Source organism: Octopus sinensis, linkage group LG12 (genome assembly GCF_006345805.1).
Source record: "Octopus sinensis linkage group LG12, ASM634580v1, whole genome shotgun sequence".
Lineage (NCBI taxonomy): Eukaryota > Metazoa > Mollusca > Cephalopoda > Octopoda > Octopodidae > Octopus > Octopus sinensis.
Genome location: NC_043008.1, coordinates 49,143,503 through 49,166,235, shown reverse-complemented (window position 1 = coordinate 49,166,235; position 22,733 = coordinate 49,143,503). Strand labels below are relative to the sequence as shown.

The 22,733-nt window shown below is 37.5% G+C and overlaps 1 protein-coding gene across 2 annotated transcripts in view; it reads left to right on the top strand.

Annotated features, from left to right (window-relative positions):
* Positions 1–1,116: 1,116 nt before the first annotated feature.
* Positions 1,117–22,733, top strand: part of LOC115218120 — a 30,772-nt gene continuing 9,155 nt past the window's right edge. The window contains exons 1-2 of one of the 2 annotated variants that reach the window (XM_029787907.2): positions 1,117–1,271; positions 22,054–22,129. In XM_029787907.2, coding sequence (XP_029643767.1) covers positions 1,243–1,271; positions 22,054–22,129 — 105 coding nt within the window. In that variant the 5' untranslated portion in view covers positions 1,117–1,242. Of the gene's footprint in view, positions 1,272–19,774; positions 20,196–22,053; positions 22,130–22,733 lie in introns of those variants that run through there. The other variant, XM_036507936.1, reaches the window with a different exon arrangement.

Genomic DNA, 22,733 nt, shown 5'->3' with positions numbered 1-22,733 from the left:
ATTTTGGACACAGATGCTTGTGATGAAATAGGCACTGACAAACCTTTGATACCAAAAGGCATAGTACGACTACAAAAAGTTTGTTATATTTTATAGATTCCAAGTCAGAATAGAAAATCCATCTGATTCTAAATGAAATGAGTCCTTATATTAAAAATGATACTGACATTTAACCCATTCGTTACCAACCCGGCTGAAACTGGCTTTGGTTCTGAGTATAAATGTCTTGTTTCCATAAATTTTGAATGAAAATCTTTCACCAAACCTTAGTCACAATTTATGTTCCTAACACTGAGCTGAATGATAACTAATTTATTTTACTAAATTCTTTGTTATATTTAAGATTAAATGAAAGAACACAGAGCATCTCAACAGAAATATGGTAACAAAAGGGTTAAAGACAGTCAGTCAAATGTGTCTTCAATTTGCACAAGATTTGGCTGCTATTTCTAACAAGCCAATCTGCAAATGAACCTTTTTGATACCAACCCGGCTGAAACCGCTTCTGGCTCTGAGTACAAATGTCTTGTTTTCATAAGTTTTGAATTAAAATCTTCCACCAAACCTTAGTCACAATTTATGTTATTAATACTAACTCAATGATAACTAAGTTATTTTACTAAATTCTTTGTTATATTTAAAATAATTGAAAGAAACACAGAGCATCTCAAAAGAAATACAGCAATGAAAGGGTTAAGAATGGCATTAATTTGTAGCCATAGATATCAAATATATTGTTTTTATTTCTTTTGAATCTCAAAGATAAATACTTTAGATATTTCGATTTATTCATTTACAGGTATTTATAAAATTCGGTAAGTTCCAGAAATTTGCTTTTTTCTTTTCTTTTATTATTATTATACATTTATATTGCACAATCAAGAATGACTTGACAGAAATTGTTCAAAGAAGTTCTAGAAAGACCCATGTTCTAAAAAAAAAAAAGAAAGAGGGCAGGAATTTTGGACTAAACTGAATTTATATTTTCGGGTAAGCTATAAAAATTCTGTGTAAAATTCGAGAATTAATTATTTAAAATTAAACAGAAAACTATTAATTGGTTTGTAATCTCCACATAGACATTTGCCAGTCATTGCCCGAATTTTCTGTTGAGACATGACTAATCGATCGAAGCCTCGTTGTGGTAACAGTTGCGCTTTAAACTGTGGACGCTTCAGCGATCGGATCTATTATTTATTTCACCAATAATGTCTTATTCTCGCTTCCCATCAAGACCAACGTATGTTTTCTCAACAGGATAGATATTTGGGGTGAGTATATACCCTTTACCTTAACCCAAACCCGTCCATCGAGACAGAAATTTCGCCGTCTTTCCCCGCTCAGAACATCATCTCCATATTGTTTCAATGTTTTCATTGTATGCCACAAAGTCCGGGATCAGTTTGACACATCTCACAATGGCAAATCAACCACTGACTTTACGGCCACCTTTGTGCTACTTTTTACTCTTAATATTTTTTCTATTTATTTTCCTCTGCACTTGTTTTATAAACATTCAAATCTGTTTCTCCTCCACCCTGTTACACCCTGATCTCTCTCCCTGTATATATATATGTATATATATATATCAATATCTGTATCACACACGCATATATATTATTGTTCTTGCTTTATTTTCAATTTCTTGGAAAAGCTTCCAAGGTTTTTCTTTCTCACCATTCATTATTATTGTTGTTGTTATTGTAAATATCGTTGCTTATGATTATTGTTAGTATTATATGTATATATATGTGTGTATATACATGTATACATGTGTATATGTGTAGATATATGTGTATATATGTGTGTATATATATATATGTATATATGTGTATATGTATATATGTATATGTGTGTATATGTATATATGTATATGTGTGTATATGTATATATGTATATGTGTGTATATGTATATATGTATGTGTGTATATGTATGTATATGTGTGTATATATATGTATATGTGTGTATATATATGTATATGTGTGTATATATATGTATATGTGTGTATATATATGTATATGTGTGTGTATATATATATGTATATATATATATATGTATATGTGTGTGTATATATATATGTATATATATATATATGTATATGTGTGTGTATATATATATGTATATATATATATGTATATATCTGTGTGTGTATATATGTGTGTATATCTGTGTGTATATATGTGTGTGTATATGTTTGTGTATATATATATGTGTATATATGTTTGTGTATATATGTGTATATATATGTTTGTATATATATATATGTGTATATATGTATATGTGTGTATATATATGTATATGTGTGTATATATATGTATATGTGTGTATATATATGTATGTGTGTGTATATATATATATATATATATGTATGTGTGTATATGTATGTGTGTATATATATATATATATATGTATGTGTGTATATATATATGTTTGTATATATATGTATATAAAGAAAAAAAACCTTGAGTTTTTTTCTCAGTTTTAATGTGATATTTTCTTTAATCATTAAAAAAATATCCGAACAGTAAACGTTATGGTGATACTGTAAGGCTTATTAAATGTCATTGAGAACCATCCGGTAAAATTTGTCCTTAATCACTCACCAATAATAATAATAATAATTGGTTTTAAGTTGTGGTACACGGTTAGCAAACTGTTGTAGGGTACACCGACTTGAGTATTTCACCGGTGCTTTGTATTATCGATCTCGAGGGGTATGAAAGGTAAAATTGATTTTGGTGGAACCCAAAGAACTGGAACAAATACCCCAAGGACTTCTTTCTATACCCTATTGATTTCGTAAACCTATCGACTTGATAATAATAATAATAATCCTTTCTACTATAGGCCCATGGCCTGAAATTTGTGGAGAGGGAGTTTGTCGATGCAAATCGACAAAAGTGTTCAACTGGTTTTTAAGTTTCTCCTTATTTTATTGACCCCCGAAAGAATGAAAGGCCAAGTCGAACCCGGCGGAGTTCGGGCACCTGTGGGATACAAGGGTCCCGGCCTGGGTTCCGAAATATTGATTTAACGATACAGTAAAAATGAATATATTTAGTCAATTGTTTTATAATTATTTCGGTCAATGAACAAATACAATAAATTTTGTAACAAAAAAAAGATTAAAAACAATCAAGTATTCACAGAGGATATTGTCGGGTCCCTTGTACCGTTAAGTCAATATTTCAAGATCCTTTTGGAAAGACTTGTATCCCACTCGTACCGGAATTTGAATTCAGAACGAAAAGAACCGGAATAAATGCCGCTAAGCATATCGCCAGGTGCGCTAACGATTCGGGCATCTCGCCACCTTTTACAAGAATAACCAGAACAACAACAATAATAATAATTTTTACAGGAAGCACAAGGCCTCAAATTTGAAGGGAAGGGGTTAAGTCGAATATATCGACCCCAGTGCGTAACTGGTACTTATTTAATCGACCCCGAAAGGACGAAAGTAAAAGTCAACCTTGGCGGAATTTGAACTCGGAACGTAAGGACGGACTAACAACAACAATAATAATAATAAAAGAAATGGGTGTAGCAATTTTCCTTGGTTAATATTTTGAAGTTGATTCTTTTAAATAAAAATATGAGGCAATCCTTCGTTTTAACAATTATGAGATAATCCAATCTGTAAACGTCAAGCCTCACACACACCCACACATACATCCTTTAAATGACAGTTGGTGAACTGTTTAAATGGCTTTTATAACTGTAGAAGGAAATATCAACATCATTATTAATTTTGTCTTTGCTTTTATAAAGGACGAAGCTGTTTGTCCTCGGAAAAGAGAGAGAGAGAAATTAATCAATACTCCGGCACTAATTATCATTGTTTCCATGATGATAGCGAAACGTCAGATAAAGAAAAAAAAAAAACATTCAAAAGTACACGGTCGTTGTTTTAACTCGAGGTCAGACTTTATTGAGCAGATCTTTAGGGTCTTTGAGACGTTTTCAAGGCGTTTCAGCCGTGACCATCCCCTATTTCTCCCTCCAAGTTTGCTTCCCAACTATGTGATCATGGGTTCGGTCCCTCTGTGTGACACCTTAGGCAAGTTTCTTGCATTGTATAGCTCTTGTTAGACCAATGCCACGCAAGTGAATCTGATAGACAAATACCGAAAGAAATCTGTATATATATATGTGTGTGTGTCCATACTACTTGTCAACCGGTGTTGATTCGTTTACATCCTTTTAACTTAGCAGTTCGGTTTCAGAGACTGATAGAATAAATATCACGGTTTAAAAAAAAAAAGTAATGGATCGATTTATTTGACTTAAATCTTCAAGGCGTTGCCCCAGCATGGGCGCAGTCCAAAGACTGAAACGAAGTAAAAATTAATATATGTGTGTTTGTGTGTGTATATATATGATGGTCGTCTGTTATATAAACAGGTGCGTATTTGACAAGTCCACCAAATTAATTCATTAAAAAAATAATTTATAAAAACAATTTCATGGATATCATTAATAAAAATTATTTTAGAACAGCCTTCACGCTTCCTTCTAAAACAATTTTTGGCGCTAAGACCGTTTTCTAAAAACATTTCTCAATGCGGGTGTGAAAACGAAGCAAAAAGTAGAAATGTTTTGGTGAAAAACGAATCTATATCCGCGCCAAATTTTCATGGCAACCCAAAACACAGGCCGCATTGTGGCGGGTGATGGCGTGGCTGAGGTGTTACGAAAGCCAAGTATTCTGGCGGCTAGTGACGAGTAGTGACATCTGACATCTTAATACGGATGCTGTGGGTAGCTGCCCCCACGGGGCCTTGGGAAATATAATTTCGGATAATCTTGCTCAATATGTTCGTCTTATCAAAACGTCCTTGAACTTCGGTGTCAAAATGAAAGTGGCATAAACTAGTGAATTTCGGGGAATAAATTTAATACGTTGCATAATAGTAATAGTTTCAGATTTTGCCGCAAGGGCAGCAATTTTGGGGGAGGGGTTGGCACTTATTTTTACTTTCTTTCGTTTTCACCCGCATAAACGTCAAAATTCGATCGTATGGGATCATATGATTTGTTTGTTAATTTCCGAAAAAAAATTTCATTTACTTTTGTTTTCATGGCGTGTGAAAGATGTATGTAGACTACACACACACACACATACACCCGTTATCTTTCATATACACGTATATACATAAATACATATGCATGCATCTTTTTTGTATGTGTGTGTGAAAGAGAGTGAGTGAAGGTGTGTGTTCCCGTATGTATTTTTTTGCCTGTATGTGTAAGTGGCTAAGGTTCGTTCTTACTGGCTTCATTTGTTTCACAAAAGAAGGTCAGAAATTTAAACTCTAAATTTCCCAGAGCTAACTAAAACTGTTCCACATTTTGTCTGTACCTGTTTAATCTAGAGTGTGGGATTCATGTATGCATAAACACATACATACATACTAGCAGGTCAGCAAGCTGAGAATGGATGTGGGCCCAAGGTGGGATCACAAGGAAAACAAAATAGAACCGGCAGTGACTCTGGTAAAAAGGAAAGCAAACCGGTCTGCAAGTGCTATGTAAAGGGTACCTGCTGGCATGGTGACATTGGGACTGGTTGCAGATTTGCTCATCACAGGAGCTGTACTCTGTGAGTGGTACTTATTCCACTCGCTCAAAGACCAGGAAGAACAGCCTCCAACGACACACAGTCAGGTCACAAGATACAATGCCACCACCATAGAACTGTGTGTATGGTGCATGCACTGTTCCTAGGAGGAAACAAACTGTCGATGCAGTGCAGATAGCGGCTGCTGGACAACGGAAGATGGTAAGGCAGCTGACCTGGCTTCACCAGATATCCAGTGTGAGGAACACATACCAGTATTCATGACCACCTCAAACAACAAAAGATCCACGGTGGCCACTTCTACATGTGTCAGACCAGTGGCCGCTACTGACACCCTACATGTCACACCAATATTGTTGCTGAACATCAGGGGCCTCGTAATGTCCCAGCAACACAAAAACAAAGTACCTGAGAGATTTAGTGACATGTAGTCAAGAAATATTCGTGTCACTAAGCAGAAACTATGCTGGACCTATGGAGGACCATCTGGACTACTGCTCTTAGCTGTGGTCACCTTATAGGTGTCAGATTAATAACGAAACTTGAGGTGGTTCAGTGATGTTACACAAGGAAGATTGCATTAGTGGCAGAGCTGAGCTACTGGGAGAGACTCTACTCCCTGGAGCAAAGACGGGAGAGGTATGCAATTATATTTGTGTGGAAGATATTGGAGGGGCTGGCACCAAACTTTGGAATCGTGAGTTACACCAGAACATCCCCCCCCACAATAGGATGTCACTGCATTGTTCCGAAAGTCCCAGCTGTCCCATCTAAGGTGAGGACCATGTACTGCAATAGCTTGGGATTCAAGGGCCCACAGCTATTTAACACCTTATCAAAACATCTCAGGGATCTCAGTAGATATTTTCAAGAAACAACTTGACCTCTTACTATTCAAGATCCCAGATGAACCAATATAAAGGCAAGAAACTAAAAAGAGGGCAGCAGTGTCGAACTCCCTCCTGCATCAAAAGCCAATCACATAGGATTGTCCATTTAAGAGGTGTACATGTGTGTTTGGGTGCTGAACATAGTGTGCAGACACACGCACACAATCTTTCATATATACGTACATACATTTTTCACTTTCTGCTCTCACTTCAAAGCAAATGTTGCCTTCCACACGTCATTAAAACAAAAGTAAATAAATAAATTTTTTTTAATGGAAATTAACAAACAACCAGCTGATCCATTTGACGTTTATGTGGGTGTAAACAAAGGAATACCCTTATGGCATTCTAACAACAATAAAGGTGGTGAGCTGGCAGAGTCATTAGCAAGTTAGACAAAATGCTTAGCAGCATTTCTTTTGACTCTTTATGTTCTGAGTTCAAATTCCGCCAAGGTCACCTGTGCTTTTCATCCACTTTTAATCAGTAAAATAAGGTACCAGTAATCAACTAACTCTCTACCTCCATAATTGCTGGCCATGTGCCTTAATTTAAAACTAATTATTATTATTAAATTACACATAAGGCCAACAATTTTGGAGTGGGGGTGGGTTTAGTTGATTACAGAGATCTTGGTATCCCTTTCGTTATCAACCCAGCTGAAACGTTTTGGCTCTGAGCACATAAGATTAAATGAAAGAAACACAGAGCATCTTAACAGAAATATGGTAGCAAAAGGGTTAAAGACAGTCAAATGTATCTTCAATTTGCACAAGATTTGGCTGCTATTTCTAACAAGCCAATCTACAAATTTACCTTTTTGATACCAACCCGGCTGAAACTGCCTCTGGCTCTGAGTACAAATGTCTTGTTTTCAAAAGTTTTGAATTAAAATCTTCCACCAGACCTTAGTCACAATTTATGCTACTAATACTAGCTGAAAGATAACTAAGTTATTTTATGAAATTCTTTGTTATATTTATAGTAATTGAAAGAAACACAGAACCTCTCAAAAGAAATACAGTAACAAAAGGGTTAATATATTCACTCTGATGCATTGAAAGGCAAAGTTGACCATGGCAGAATATGAACTCAGAACGTGAAAAGCCAGAAGTACCACAAGGCCTTTTTTTCTGATGCTCTAACAATTCTGCCAATTTTCCATCATTGTCATTTAACATCTGTTTTCCATGTTGGCATGGGTTGGACGGCTTGACAGGAGCTGGCAAGGCTGGAAAGCTACACCAGGCTCTAATTGTCTGCCCTGGCATGGTTTCTATGGCTGGATGCCACTCCTAACGCCAACCATTTTACAGAGTGTACTGGATGCTTTTTATGAGGCACCAGCACCGGTGTTTCGTACGTGGCACCAGCATGGGTGCCTTTTACATGGCACCAGCATGAGTGCTCTTTATGTGGCACCAGCACTAGTGCTCCATATGTGACACTGGCATGAGTGCTCTTTCATGTGACTCTGGCACAAGTGCTTCAATATGTTGCACCTGCACAAGTGCTCCTTATGTGGGACCTGTACAAGTGCTCCCTTCATGGCACCAGTATGAGTGCTTCATACGTGGTACTGGCACGATTGCATTCTATGTGGAACCAATATGATTGCATTCTATGTGGAACTGGCATGAATACATTTTATGTGGAACCGGCACAAATGCTTTGCATGTAGAACCAGTATGGGTGCGTTTTATAAGACACTAGCACAGGTTCTTTTTATGTGGCACCGGCATTGGTGCTTGATTTAGGCAGAAAGCCATAATTTTGAAGTGAAGAGTTAGTTGATTATATCAAACCAATTCTTTTCTGGTTATCTTATTTTGTCAACACTGGAAAGATTTAAGGCAAAGTTGGTCTCTGTGGGTTTTGAACTCAGAATGTAAAGAGCCGGGACAAATGCTGCAAAGTAATTTTTCTAATGTTTTAAGGATTTTGTCTGCTCAAATTTCCTGATTCTCCCGAAAGCCAGGTTATTTGGCACAGCAAGGAATATAAGAAAGATGGCAGGATGCTGTTTGATATCTCAGCTGTCCAACACTGGCTGAACAGCAACAAATTGCTGAGTGAACAAAAGAAATGATAGTAATAATAATAATAATAATAATACTGATGATGATAATAATAGTGATAATAATAATGGTTTCAAATTTTGCCACAAGGGCAAGAATTCTAGGGAAGGGATGAATTGGTTACATCAACCCCCAGTGTTCAACTGGTACTTATTTTATTGACCCCGAAAGTTAAAGTCGACCTCAGTGGAATTTAGTAATAATAATAATTCTTTCTACTAAAGGCTCAGGACCTGAAATTGTTGGATTTCAGTGGTTTGTCAATTCTGTCAACCCCTGTGCTCAACTGATACTTATTTCATCAATTCCAAAGCAGAATGAAAGACAAAGTCAGCCTCAGAGGAATTCGAATTCGGAATGTAAAAGTGGATGAAATTCCACTCAGCATTTTGTCTAACTCATTAATGACTCGGTCAGTTCGTTGCTTCTCAATTAACGTATATCTTGGTTCAGCAAATTGATGTTAAGTCATCTGTCTGTGTTACCATAACATTTATGTAATATTAGTAGTATTAGTTTTCACCTCTTGTCACAGTGGACTGTGATAGAAATCCACGAGGAATCTCTGAACTGAATGAAGCCTGTTGTATACTGGCTTCTGTGCCGGTGGCATGTAAAAAGCACCAACAGATCGTGGCTGCTGCCAGCCTCCCCTGGCACCTGTGCTAGTGGCACATAAAAAGCACCCACTACACTCACGGAGTGGTTGGCGTTAGGAAGGGCATCTAGCTGTAGAAACACTGCCAGATCAGACTGGAGCCTGGTGCAGCCTCCTGGATTCCCAGACCCCTGTCGAACCGTCCAAACCGTGCTAGCACGTAAAACAGACGTTAAACGATGATAATAATATAATATAATATAATATATATATGTATATTGTATGTGTATCTGTGTTTGTTTCTCCACCACTCTGCATCCCTGAAATTTAGTGGTTCGGCCCAAGGGACTGATAAATTAAGTACCAGGCTTCAAAAACTTTAGTAAATTTGACTAAAAGTTCTTCAAAACGATGTCCCAGTATGGCCGCAGTCTAATGGTTGAAACAAGTAGAAGATAATGTGCAGATAATCGTATGTAAATTGGTTCTCACAACCTCTTTCTGTTGGTCAGTAAAAATATAATGTGTGAAAATAAAATACGTCATATGTAATGTGGAGAGTTCTGAAAAGTACCTCACTATCAAAAATGATTTAACTTGGTTCCTGTGTCTCCTGTGCATGGTACCAAGACATTGTACCAAGTTCCTGAACAGTAATGGTTAATGGCTCAGAAGTCCATCTAGCACTGTCAAATTTCGTTTGCCTAGAGATTCCACTAGTTTCACCATTCACCAATATGGCGCCTATTGCTATGCCTACTTGAAGTGATATCGTGAATGGTTCCAAATTCAAAGGTCAAGAACTGAATGCTTTCTCCAAGAAGGCATCATACAACCTAGTAACTCACTACAGAGAGCTTAGATCTTAGTAACCAAAAAATGAAAATCATAAAAGACACCTTATCGTGTCAATATTGGTACACTTGTTAATACTTTTGTGCTACCTGTCATTGATGAAGCTATCAGTGCCGAATTGCAGCATTCCTGCTTTAGTAAGGTCAATATAAAACATGCTTGGCATCAGTTGCTATTGGCTATGAAAGATTATCTTTATGTGACTATTCAAGTCTTGGAACAATGGCACCAGTATACAAGACTCTCCTCAAACTCTATGAATGCCTTGATATGTTTTCCAGTGGGCGTCGAGTCAAATTATCTGACGGAATTACTGACTGGATCTACCTACACATATTTAAATAACATCATTCTGTGTTGGTAATTCTAAGGAAGATTATGACAGACATTTAAAAGCATTTCTGTCATGTGCCAAACGTCTAAAAATATCACTTTATTTAGCAAAAATGCGTTTATTTTTTCCACAAAAAAAAAAGCGCATAAGATTCTATGGGCAAATAGTTATACTTTCATGATACAAAAGAACTCCTGACCCTCCTGATAGAATGTTGCCACTTAAATTCATTGGGTTGGTTATCTTTTACTACAAATCACTTTTTCCTGATAAAGTGAAATGTACCATTTTACCAATCTTTCAAGAACCTTCAGAAATATTAAAGTCAATATAGAAGAAGCTTGTTTTTCATGCTATCAACATCTCAGTGCCATTTACTTTTGAGAGTGATGTCACCGACATAGTTCTGACTGCAACACAAACAGGGCACCCCCATTGCCTTTTGCCCCTGAACAATTCACTCCAACAAGGAATTGTTGAATATTCTTATTGAGAAAGAATCCATCGCAATTACTGAGGTCTCCTGGCCTTAATTGTGACACATTCTTCACGACAGACTGACAAAGTGTCTGAGTAATATTTCTGAGAAATCCTTTCATTGCAAGATAAAAGAAATCACATTGGTGAACCAGCCTTTCTGTCTAGAAGTTTGACATTTTTTATCAATGTTTAAATTGGAAGGTGTGTATTTATTTCTTATCTGCAGTGTACTTCTCCGTTTGACCCACATTATAAATTTCTTGAATGTATTCACGTTAAAGTATGTCACCTTGGTGTGAGAAAACTTTTCTATTGTGTGAAGGAAAAATAATCTTACATTTTCATTTCTGAATATTTTGTAAAGTCTGTCATGGCTGTTTAATAGACTCCAAACCAAAACCTAGTTCTCACAGTTCTCTGGGTCAGTTCCTCATGAAGGCTATCCAGACTACTGTAAAATATATTTTATGGGGTTTCCTTCAAAGATTGAAACTGCCTCAAGTTGATTACTTTTTAATTGGCCGATGAATATCACCTTCTTGTAGCTACCTGTGTAGATATCCTCTCTTAACCTTTTTGCTACCAGATTCCAAATGAAATACCTTACTTTTCAATTAATTTTGAAAAAATGGATTTAGTGAAAAAAATTGTCACTATTAAGCTGGTGTTTGGAACATAAATGAACCGAATATTTTGATGGAAAGTTTTAATTTAAATCATAAACCAGGAGTGGTCTCAGGCAGGTTGGTATGAAAAGAGTTGTTGGTAACGGACAAAATGGCTGTTTAATTAATAACGGATTATTTAGTCATTTTGTAGTTAGGACATTTTAATAGTTATAATTTGTTTTAGGTAGTTTTTTGCTTTGTCTTTATTGTTTTATATATTTTTAGATATAATTTTTAATTTAATTCCATTATAATTAAAAGCAATTATTTGGTTAATTTATTTTATAATATTGAACATATATTTTATAGATATTGATCTGTGCTTGTTTTCTTCTTGTTCAAGGACATTGGCTATGGGATATATTGCTCTGCTAGTTTTTATTGGGCTTGTCTTTGCTGTGGTTTCATGTTTGTTGTGATGTATATTTTACGAATTGGCGCCACATATTTTTTGTAGAGGTCGACAACGTCATGTATGATAGCATTGGCAAATTTAGAAGAAAACACAGAAAAAAAAATAAAAAAAAAAAAAGCCAAGATCGTTGAGTCATGGTTTGGACGTCTAGACGAAAATGAAAAAGAAGCCGCGGCTGTTATATAACAATTTCTACAATAAACTTCTAAACATATTTATGATCAAACAGATAAAGAGTTGTTGCACTTGAAGGATATAAATCAACTGTACATATGTATCTCTTTTTGTGATAATGCATCGAGCTGGATGAAATGTTAGCATGCTGGGTGAAATGCGTAGTGGTATTTCGTCTGCCACTACGCTTGGAGTTCAAATTCTGCTGAGGTCGATTTTTGCCTTTCATCCTTTCAGGGTCGATTAAATAAGTACCAGTTACGCACTGGGGTCGATATAATCAACTTAATCCCTTTGTCTGTCCTTGTTTGTTCCTTCTGTGTTTAGCTCCTTGTGGGTAGTAAAGAAATAGGCATTTCATCTGTCTTTATGTTCTGAGTTCAAATTCTGCTGAGGTCAATAAATTCAGTACCAGTTGCATATTGGGGTTGATCTAATTGACTGGCCCCCTCCCCCCAAAATTTCGGGATATGCCTAGAGTAGAAAAGACTAAATTAAGTTTCCACAAGACTGTCATATTGCTATGTTCCTTGAATTATTGGTGAAGTCTGTATTTCCGGTCAGTCATTTTTCTTCGTATCTTGATACCAAGACATTCATCCCTTTTTGTGGCAACAAGTGAACAGCTTCCACAATGTTTGTGATATATGACATAGATATAGAAACAACGCATTTCGTACTCTGTGTTTGTTGTATAGTCTTTATATTTTAAGTTCTTGGGTTGGTGTTGTCATGCTGATTGTAGGGGGTCGATTAGTTTTCTTCCTTAACCCTTTTGTTACTGTATTTCTGTTGAGATGCTCTGTGTTTCTTCCAATTATTTAAAATATAACAAAGAATTTAGTAAAATAACATCGTTATCATTGAGCTAGTGTTAGGAACATAAATTGTGACTTAGATTTGGTGGAAGATTTGAATTCAAAACTTATGGAAACAAGACATTTATACCAAAGACCCAGAGCTGGTTTCAGCCAGGTTGGTAACGAAAGGGTTGATATGATTAATTCACTTGTTTCTTTGCACTATGATCTCGGTATTGTTTTTGGGAGTAAGTTCTTCGTTTTACAGGTACTGCTTTGTAAATATAAGTTAATACTAATTAATTTGATGTTATTATTGCCAGTAGCAACAAGCAGGTGTTGGCATAATGGACATACTATACCATTTCATTCCTGCTGGTTACTATTGATTCCCAGGCAGTGTTTGTTTTTAATGGCCAACATAACCAGATTGAGTGGTACTGCTCTGGTGTGGAAACCACAGTGATATCTGTTTTGGCAGCTGATGAGGATAATACATATTTGTTATGCTTGTTTGTTGATTTTCATAACTTTGTCTTGTTATGAGTTGTCCTTCATTCTAGTAAAATGGAAAGACTTTGTGGACATGGCTTACATTGGCATTGGTTGTTTTTCTTAGTAGATAATCTTATTAAGTTTTCACTGCCATTCATGAATCACCTGCTTGATTGCTCGCACTTTCTTGAATCAACAGCTAAGTTATTGTCATTATTATTCAAATGTGACTTATTTAATGAAACTAGGACTCCCCCATCCCTTTTCAATATCTAGTTTGCCAAGGCCACATGTAATTTCATTTCAATTTCAGCCAATTTCTTGTTGCAAAATGCTTATGCGATAAATTTTCCGATTAAAATGCACATGTATAATAATTTAGTATTAATATTTTATAATAATAATAATAATAATAATAATAATTAAATACTACAGCTTTTCTTGTAAGCCCATCTAGCTATGTAGTGTGTAAACTTAGTTTGCACAAGGTTTATGCCCAGCGTCCATTTTGCACCCCCGTTATGCACCCCCCACCATTTTAATTCGTATATTAACATTTTCACCTGGTGACTCGTACTCCTGTGCTACGTGTGAGTACATATTTTGATTAACTCTTATACCTTCATGCAGATGATTATCATATACTGTTAAAGGTATCTCATATTTAAATTTTTAGACATATAATACTTAAACTACCCTATGTAACCACCCTATTCCTCTCTTTCAGGTCAACCTACATTCCCTATTCTCATATCCACTTCATCTCTTGTTGGCTCTTGCTCTGGATATTGGATGAAATGGGGGGAAACTGTGATCCATTGTATTTCACTGAGTAAAATATGTACCAAAGCTCTGTGCTAGCTGGTAAACATTTGCACAGATTTTTTCAGGTGATGACAAAATTTCAACAACTGCTTTCTCGCCACCACTCCCAAGTACTCAATCTCAGGGCTGCTACCATCAGTGTTGGCACAGTGAAAGGAAGGAGTGGGAAGATTATTGAAATGTTGGAGCAACGCCGTGTTGATGTGTCTGGTGTGCAAGAAGTAAGATGGAGGAGAGCCTCAGCTAGATTCCTCATGAGTAAGAGACAAAGATTCAAATTCTTCTGGGTTGGCAGGAAGAATAGAGTAGGTGGCGTAGGGATACTGTTAGCAGAAAAGTGGGTAGATAAGGTAAATGAGGTAGTCAGAGCATGTGATAGGTAATTAAGATAAAACTTATAGATAAATTAATAGTTACATTTATCTCTGCCTATGCTCCTCAGTCTGGGCTGGCTGATGAGCAGACGGACCAATTCTATGAGGTCCTTTTGCAGACTACTTCAACAACAAATGACAAAGACTTGTTAAACAGCATCCCCAGGGAGTGGCTATGAGGGCTATGGTTTTGGACCTAGAAATGAGGAGGGAACAAGACTGCTGGAGTTCTGTGATGCAAAAGATCTCATGATCTGCAGCACTAACTTCAAAAAAACCAGTGAGCCACCTAATCACTTATCAGTCTGGTGGGAACATAAACCAGATTGACTACCTTCTCACCAGGCAATGAGATAGATGAATGTTTAAAAATATAAAGTCTTTCTCAGGTGAAGAGTGTGGAACCCAACTTTGGTTACGAGTTAGTGACTTCAGAATTAGAGCTAGAAAGACTCGGAGAAGTAAACCAATCTGGAAAAGAAGACTATGGAAGCTCAAAGGCCTAGCAAAGAGACAAAAATTTAGAGATTTGCTTATGGAAGCCTCTGACGAAAGAGAGGAAAAGTTGGGGGACATATAGCTTAGAGGACAACTGGAAGTTCTTGAGGGACAATCTACTGAAGGCTGTGGATGAAATCTGTGGTTGGTGCAGAGTCCCAGCTAGACCAAAGGAGGCATGGTGGTGGAGCAAGGGGGTTGACAGTATTATAAAAGCAAAAAGACATTCCTGGAAAGACTGGAAAAATGGTGGAAGCAGAGAATTATATCAGGTAGCCAAAAGGGCCGCTAGGTGTCAGGTTTACATAGCAAAAGGAGTAGCTGATGGTAAGAGATTTGCAAATGTTCTACAGTGTGAGGATCAAAGGTGTGAGGTGTTGATGATTGCAAAGCAGTGTATCAGAGAAGATAGAGATGTGGTGGGTGAGAAACGTGTGTGAATGGATAATGGTATGCTTGCTCTTGGTGACTCAAAGAAGGAAAATGCATGGAAGTGTCAGTATGAAAGGTTACTAAATGTGGGAAAGGAATGGGAGATGGAGAGTCTACTAAATATTGAACCATTTGAGGGACCAGCCACCAGAGTTGATGACAGCATAATAGATAAGACAATGAAGGACATGAAGACAGGGAAAGGGCCCTGGGTCATCAGGAATCACTGCCGAGATGATTAAAATTTCCAATGGTTTAGGATACAGCTTAGTCACCCGTATAGTTAATCTGGTTATTCAGGAAGGCACCATCCCCAGTGACTGGTGTAGTAGCATTATGGTTAGCTGCTACAAGGGTAAAGGTGATGCAACAGATAGAAGCAACTACAGAGGTATTAAACTATTGGACCAAGTCATGAAAGTTACTGAGAGAGTTGTAGCTCAATTGATTAGAAATAGAATTAAACTAGATGAGATGCAGTTTGGTTTTATGCCATCTTCCTAGTGAGACAGCTGCAGGAAAAGTACTTGGTCAAAAGAAAGCTATTGTACTTAGCCTTTGTCGACCTGGAGAAAGCTTTTGACAGAGTTCCCTGCTCTGTTATATCGTGGTCTCTAAGGAAGCTAGTAGTGGAGGATTGGCTTGTTAGAGCTGTCCAAGCCATGTACAGTGGCAGATGTGCAGGAATGATAAGCACTAAGTGCACATGGGATCTAGATTCTCTCAAATGCCCAGGAGGCTCTCTTGGGGTTGTAGATAGTTTCTGTTACCTAGGTGACCAAATTAGCAATGGTGGAGGAAGTTCAGAGAGCTACTACATCTGTTGGCAACAAAAAGACTCTCAGAGTGAAAGGTAGACTGTATGATGCTTGTGTACGAACTGTTATACTCCATGGTGGTGAGACATGGGCTCTGAATGCAGAAGACATGCGTAGACTGGAGAGAAATGAAGGTTGGTATGCCCTGTTGGATGTGCAACATCAGTGCACATGTACGACAAAGTGCAAATGTATTGAGAGAAAAGTTGGGGATAAGAGGAATCAAATGTAGCATGCAAGAGAGAAGACTACGTTGTTTTGGACTTGTGATGCGCATGAATGAGGACAGCTGCATAAGGAAGTGCCAATCACTTGCGGAAGAGGGAGACTCAGGAAAACGTGGGATGAAGTGGTGAGGACCGATCTCAGGATGTTGGGCCTCATGGAGGAAATGACAACGGATCAAGATGTCTGGTGATATGAAGTTCAGAAGACCTGCCCATGTCAGCGAAACTGAGTTCTAGAAGTGGTTAACAAGAAAACTTCTCATACACTCTACCACAACAAACCAAAGAAACATCTCTACATCTCTTCTCTTCCTCACATTTCCATTTCATGCACTATGCCTACCTCTCACTCCCCAATCCTGTCCTCTTGGTCCTGTCTCACTGTATCATTGCTATCTGCTACCTCACTCCATCCGACCTTTGTTTTCTACCCACATGTACCAAGAAAACTTCTCGCACACCCTACCCCAACAAACCAATCCACATCTCTACATCTTTTCTCTTCCTCACATCTCCTCCTCCATGCACTATGCCTACCTCTCACTTCCCCAATCCTATCCTCACGGCCTGGTTTCTCTGTATCATTGCCATCTAGTACCCCCCCATACCCAGGTTTTTCCACTCCCTCCCACTCTCTAATCATGCTTCTTTTGTACTATCCTGCCACTTATATTATGACTTTTGAACCTCACGGATATGCGCTGGCACTTGCCACCATCTATCTCTTTCTCTCTCTTCCTTTACTCAACCATCCCATTTACATTCTGATCCTTGTCCCTCGTGAGTATGCCCAGCACTTTGCCACTATCCCTATCCTACTGTCTCCCACTCTCTCTCTCTCTCTCTCTTCTGCACATCCCTCAGGTTGGATAACCATGTATCTCCTTTCCGGAAGCACACCTGTTTCTGTCGTCATCCCTGATTTCTCTCTCTCTCTCTCCGGCTGGGTAACCTTGTACCGCCTCTACTGCAAGACACCTGTTTCTGTCTGTCTCTCTCACTATAACCGTTCATCATCTGAGACAAGATCACCTCCTCTAATGCCCCCTCCTCTTTGAAAAGATTTTCTTTTTGTCTTGCATGTACTTGGTGACCCTCTCAGTGTAGGTGCCACTTAAAAAGCATCCAGTCCGCACTGTAAAGTGGTTGGTGTTTGGAAGGGCATCCAGCTGTAAAAACCTTGCCAAAACTGACCTCACATGTGCTTGTGTCACGTAAAAAGCACTAAGTCCACTCTGTTGAGTGGTTGGTGTTAGGAAGAGCATCCGGTTGTAAAAATCCTGCCAAAACAGTCACAGAACTCTGGTGCCGGCTTCTGCCTGGCCGGCTCTTGTGAAACTACATCCCACACATGCCAGCATAGAAAGTGGACATTAAACGATGATGATGACGACGATTATGCTTTGATAATGGTGTCTAGTTTTCTAGGCTCTGTGATGTGTCTTTGTCTTGATGTCATATGATAGGTGTAAATGAGTGTTACTTAATGCATGTGGTGTCCTTCATTCCCAAACTTCTGTGGAAATATATCTGGTCCTAGGAAAATATTACCTTGCTTGGAAACAGGTGAGGCTTGGTGACTGGAAGAGCACCCAACCAAAGGCTTTGCCTGAAAGAATTCTGTCTATCTCATGCAAACACGGATGTTAGAATGGTGACGATTATAACACTGCTGTTTCAGTTAATTTTAAAAATTAAAAAAGAATTTAATGAAATAATCTGGTGTTTGGATAATAAATTGACATGAAATGTTGATGCAAGATTTTAATTCATCACTTTAAAACAGAAAGATCTTTTATCATAGAACCAAGATGAAGTTTAGGTAGGTTGGTATAAAAAGGGTTATTAACCTTTCATTTTCAGTGGACATATCTGGCCCAAATATTCAACCTGTTTTATGTTCAAACTGGCCAGACCTGGCATGTCACACCTACCCTATAATCTCCTCATCAAAATCTCAAAACTTCAAGCTAATGCATGATTACTTCAAAACAATGAGAATAAGGAAGCATTACATTCGACAGAGTAATTACGAACACCAAAGGTTTAGCTTGTGATTTATTCAGTTGTAATATCTTAGTTTATTGTTTCCTCTTAAAGCCTATGTTCTAATACTGCGTCTTTTAGGAATTCCTGTATCACATAGTGGGTGAGTTCTTTCGTTGAGTTGTAGTGTCAGTTGTTGAATAAAGTCTTTAAGGATGCTGGTCTCCTATCATGACTGCCTTACATTTTGCGTATCACTGAATGAAACCGATTCAATTTGGTTTAAGCAAGGGAGAGAACTTACCCACTATAAATTATTTGATTGATACTTTCGTCAAGGGTGTTCAGAAAGTCTCTCCGCAGTAAGTATTTTATTGCAGAATAAATATTTATAAGATGGTATAAGACTACAAAAGAATATATTAGACTTTACAAGACTTTAAAAAATATTACAAGAGGTGTTGAAAGTATCGTCCTTCATTTTCAATACATAAGTTTGACTTTTCTACACATGTTTTGAAATACATCTTGAAGAGTCGGGATGGAAAAAGAAAAAATTCACTGCGGAGAGACTTTTTGAACACCCTACACTTATTTATTCACGTAGTTTTGAATTAATCAAGCAATTTATCTCATAGCTTTGTGATGGAGATGAAGTGACTGTTTATATTTGAATGATATTGTAAGAGTAGATGGGAGATGTCAGTTCTGGCTGGTTTGAGTGTAAAACAGAATATCTTTGGCCAGTTCTTGCTGATTCAGATGCTAAAAGGTTAAAGGAAAGTAGAATCACAACATCCCCCACATCAGTCCCCCTTCCGCCACCTCTGTGTATAGAAAACAATGAACTATGAGATTATAAACCCAAGAAATGGTCAACAGCAATTCAATAAATATTGGTATGAAATTAAGGATGGCTGTGTGGTGAAGAAGCTTTCCCTGCAATCAAAGTGCCAGGTTCAATCCCAGGGCTTCAGCAAGACTTTTATCTGACCCATGCCTTCATGGCTAAGTGGACTTTAAAGCGATGATGATAATGTGAAGATTTGGCAGGAGTTGAGAAATTGATGACAATGTTTTAGCCTGATCTCTCCATGAGGGAGTTCAGTGGATTCTATGATGTTTTCCTTTAAGAATTTTTAAATAGTTTACTATTTTGCTTGATGAATCTAAAATCATGCATTGCATATCTTTTGATGAGTAGAAATAGGTTTTGCATTCAGGTTCCTCTCCTCATGCTCTGACCTCTCATCTGGTACAAAGCCACCATCCTCAAAACTACTCCCCGCCCTGCACCTCTCACTTGAGGGGTTTTGTCTTGAAATTATTTGGTGACCTTACCACTGCTAGTACCACATAAATAATCCCCAGTACACTGCAGAGTGGTTAGCATTAGAAAGGACATCCAGCCATAGAAACCATGCCAGGGCAGACAGTAGAGTTTGGTACAGTCTTCTGACCTACCAGCTTTTGCTAAACCATCCAATCTATGTCAGCATGGGAAACGGATGTTAGATGATAATGATGATGAAAAGCCTTCAGGTGAAAGTGATGATAGTTGGCACCATCACAGCTGTTTCTGGGCCTCTGAAGAATATCAGTGTTTTTCACTGAGGTGCACTGGCAATCAAAGAAAAAGCATTACTGACATATTTCACACGGAAAGGTAAAAAAAATAAACATTATTGCTTGGCTTATTTTATTAGTCTTATTTGTGGATAACAATTTTATTTATACAGCTATTATTAAGATGTTTTCAGGGTGCTCAAACAATTATTGGTTTTCTAAAGCTTTAAACCTAGTTCTCAAATGCCGCCCTCGAGGTAGCTTGTGGCTCTCAAACATCTTTCTGGCCACCCTCAACATTCTTCCCTCTTTATAAATATAAAGTTTTCTTTAATTGGTTTGTGTTTTTCTTGATTTGGTGTGACCACCCCTGCTAGAAAAAACCCCAAGATTTGGCTTAGATATTAAAAAGGTTGAGACCCATTGCTTTAAACTATATTAAAAAGAGAAAAAAAATCTGTGGTGTCTGTAGATAGTCTTTATGGCACATCAGTGATTTGGGACACATTGGTGCGTTGTGACATACCAGGGTGTTGTGACACGACACAGTTATTTTTTTCAAAGCTATAATGGAAGTGACAAAGGAGCATATTCGGTATATTTTGCTTTATGAGTTCAATAAAGGCAACAACACGACAGAGAGTGTGAGAAATATTAATGCAATATGGGGGATTGGACAATAAGTGTAAACCAGTGTCAACAGTGATTCCAGAAATTCCTAGTGGGGAAACTACAGCCTAGAAGACAAGCCTCGTCCTGGAAGATCTGTAGAGCTCAGCGAGGACATCCTGCAAATCTTGGTGGAACAAAATCCTATTGTAACTGTTGAGGAACTAGCAGAGAAGCTTAGATTTGGTCATTCAACCATCCATCGACACCTGAGTGCCATTGGAAAAGTCAGCAGATTGGGTCAGTGGGTTCCTCACAAACTTTCGAAGTCCAGTCACACACAAAGAGTGAATGTGTGTTTTTGTTTGCTGTCATGTGTCAGGAATTAACCTTTTTTGGACTGAATAGTGACTGGTGACAAGAAATGGGTTCTCTATAAAAACGTCAAGCGCCAAAGATGGTGGGTAGGGAAAGGAGAAACACCAGCACCCCAGGCTAAAGAAGGATTTCACCCACGTAAGGTGTTGTTATCTGTTTGGTGGGATATGAAAGGTTTAGTCCACTTTGAACTTTTAAACCCAAACCAAACGATAACAAAGGAGATCTACTGCAAACAGTTTAAGTCAGTGCTAGAAGAAAAACGACCATCTTTGGTTCCAAGACAAAAGGTGTTCTTCCATCAGGATAATGCTTGGCCACATACAGTGAAGAAGACATTCCAAAGGCTGGAGCAGTTTGAATGGGAAACGATGCCCAACCCACCACATTCGCCAGACATTGCCCCATCTGATTATCATTTATTCCGCAGTCATCAAAATCATTTGGACAGAAAGAATATTAATTCTGTAGACAAAGTCAGAACAGTATTGGAGGAGTATTTTTCGTCACGGACAAATGAATTTTGGAAGAGGGGCCTTGCAAGTATACCAGATAGATGGAAGAGCATTGTAGAAAATGAAGGAGTGTATATTTTAGATTAAAGAAGAACTTTATCTTAATTTTGAAAAATAAAATAAATATTAAAAAGAACTTGCTTTATTTATGGGATGACCCAATATATTCACAATTGTTTTAAAAGGATTTGTGCAAAAGTATGGAAGACCATATGTTGGTTCAGTTTCTGCTGAAGAAGCTGAAAAATATCAGGTGTAACTCTGTGTTCATTAACAGAAGTATGCATTCGTATAATTATGTATAACTCATTAGCCCTTGCTGGTGATATTTTATTCTTGTTTATTGTGGCATTTGTCCCCTCCCCTTCCTACGTATAAATATATTTCCAGGGTGTTTTTGTGTGTATATATATTTATAATCTGTGTATTAAATTACATTTTTCTTTCTCATATTAGCCAACACATGGACACGTTAAAGCATGGAAGACCAAATGCGGGCTTAGTTTCTGCCGAAGATGCTGAGAAATATCAGGTATATTACTCTGCTCTGTGTGTGTGTTTGGGGGGTTCATTAACAAATGTGGGCATAAAATTTCAAGAGAAAAGAAAAAAAAAACCCACCTGTTTTTTTTTTACAAGGAAAATTGGTCAATAAGTAATGAATTTTATGCTAAAATGAAGATACAAGAGATAAAACGCTTTTTTTAAGACCTCAGAATTTTTCCAAGAACAATCAATTAAAAAAAAACCCAAACCTCTTGTCGTTGGCATTTAGTTTCTACATATAGAACTGATTTGAACAATTCTTGGTTTTGAAATATGTTTATTACATTTTTAAAATGGATTAATACAATGAGTGGTAACAACTATGGATGTAAAGTTTGCTTTCCAACTGTCATTTGGTTTAGGATTCAGTCCCACAATGTAGAACTTAAAACAATGCATTCTGCCATAGTCTTGGGTTGACCAATCTGTTCTGAGTGGAATTTGGAAACTTTCATATGAGTGTGAGGTAGAGAGAGAGCTGAGATGTTCAAGCAAGATGTGGTTGTCTGACCTACCTGATACTGTTAAACCATCCAACACATGCCAGTGTAGCGTGTAGCCATTTTCAAATTGCCAGCTACCACAAATTG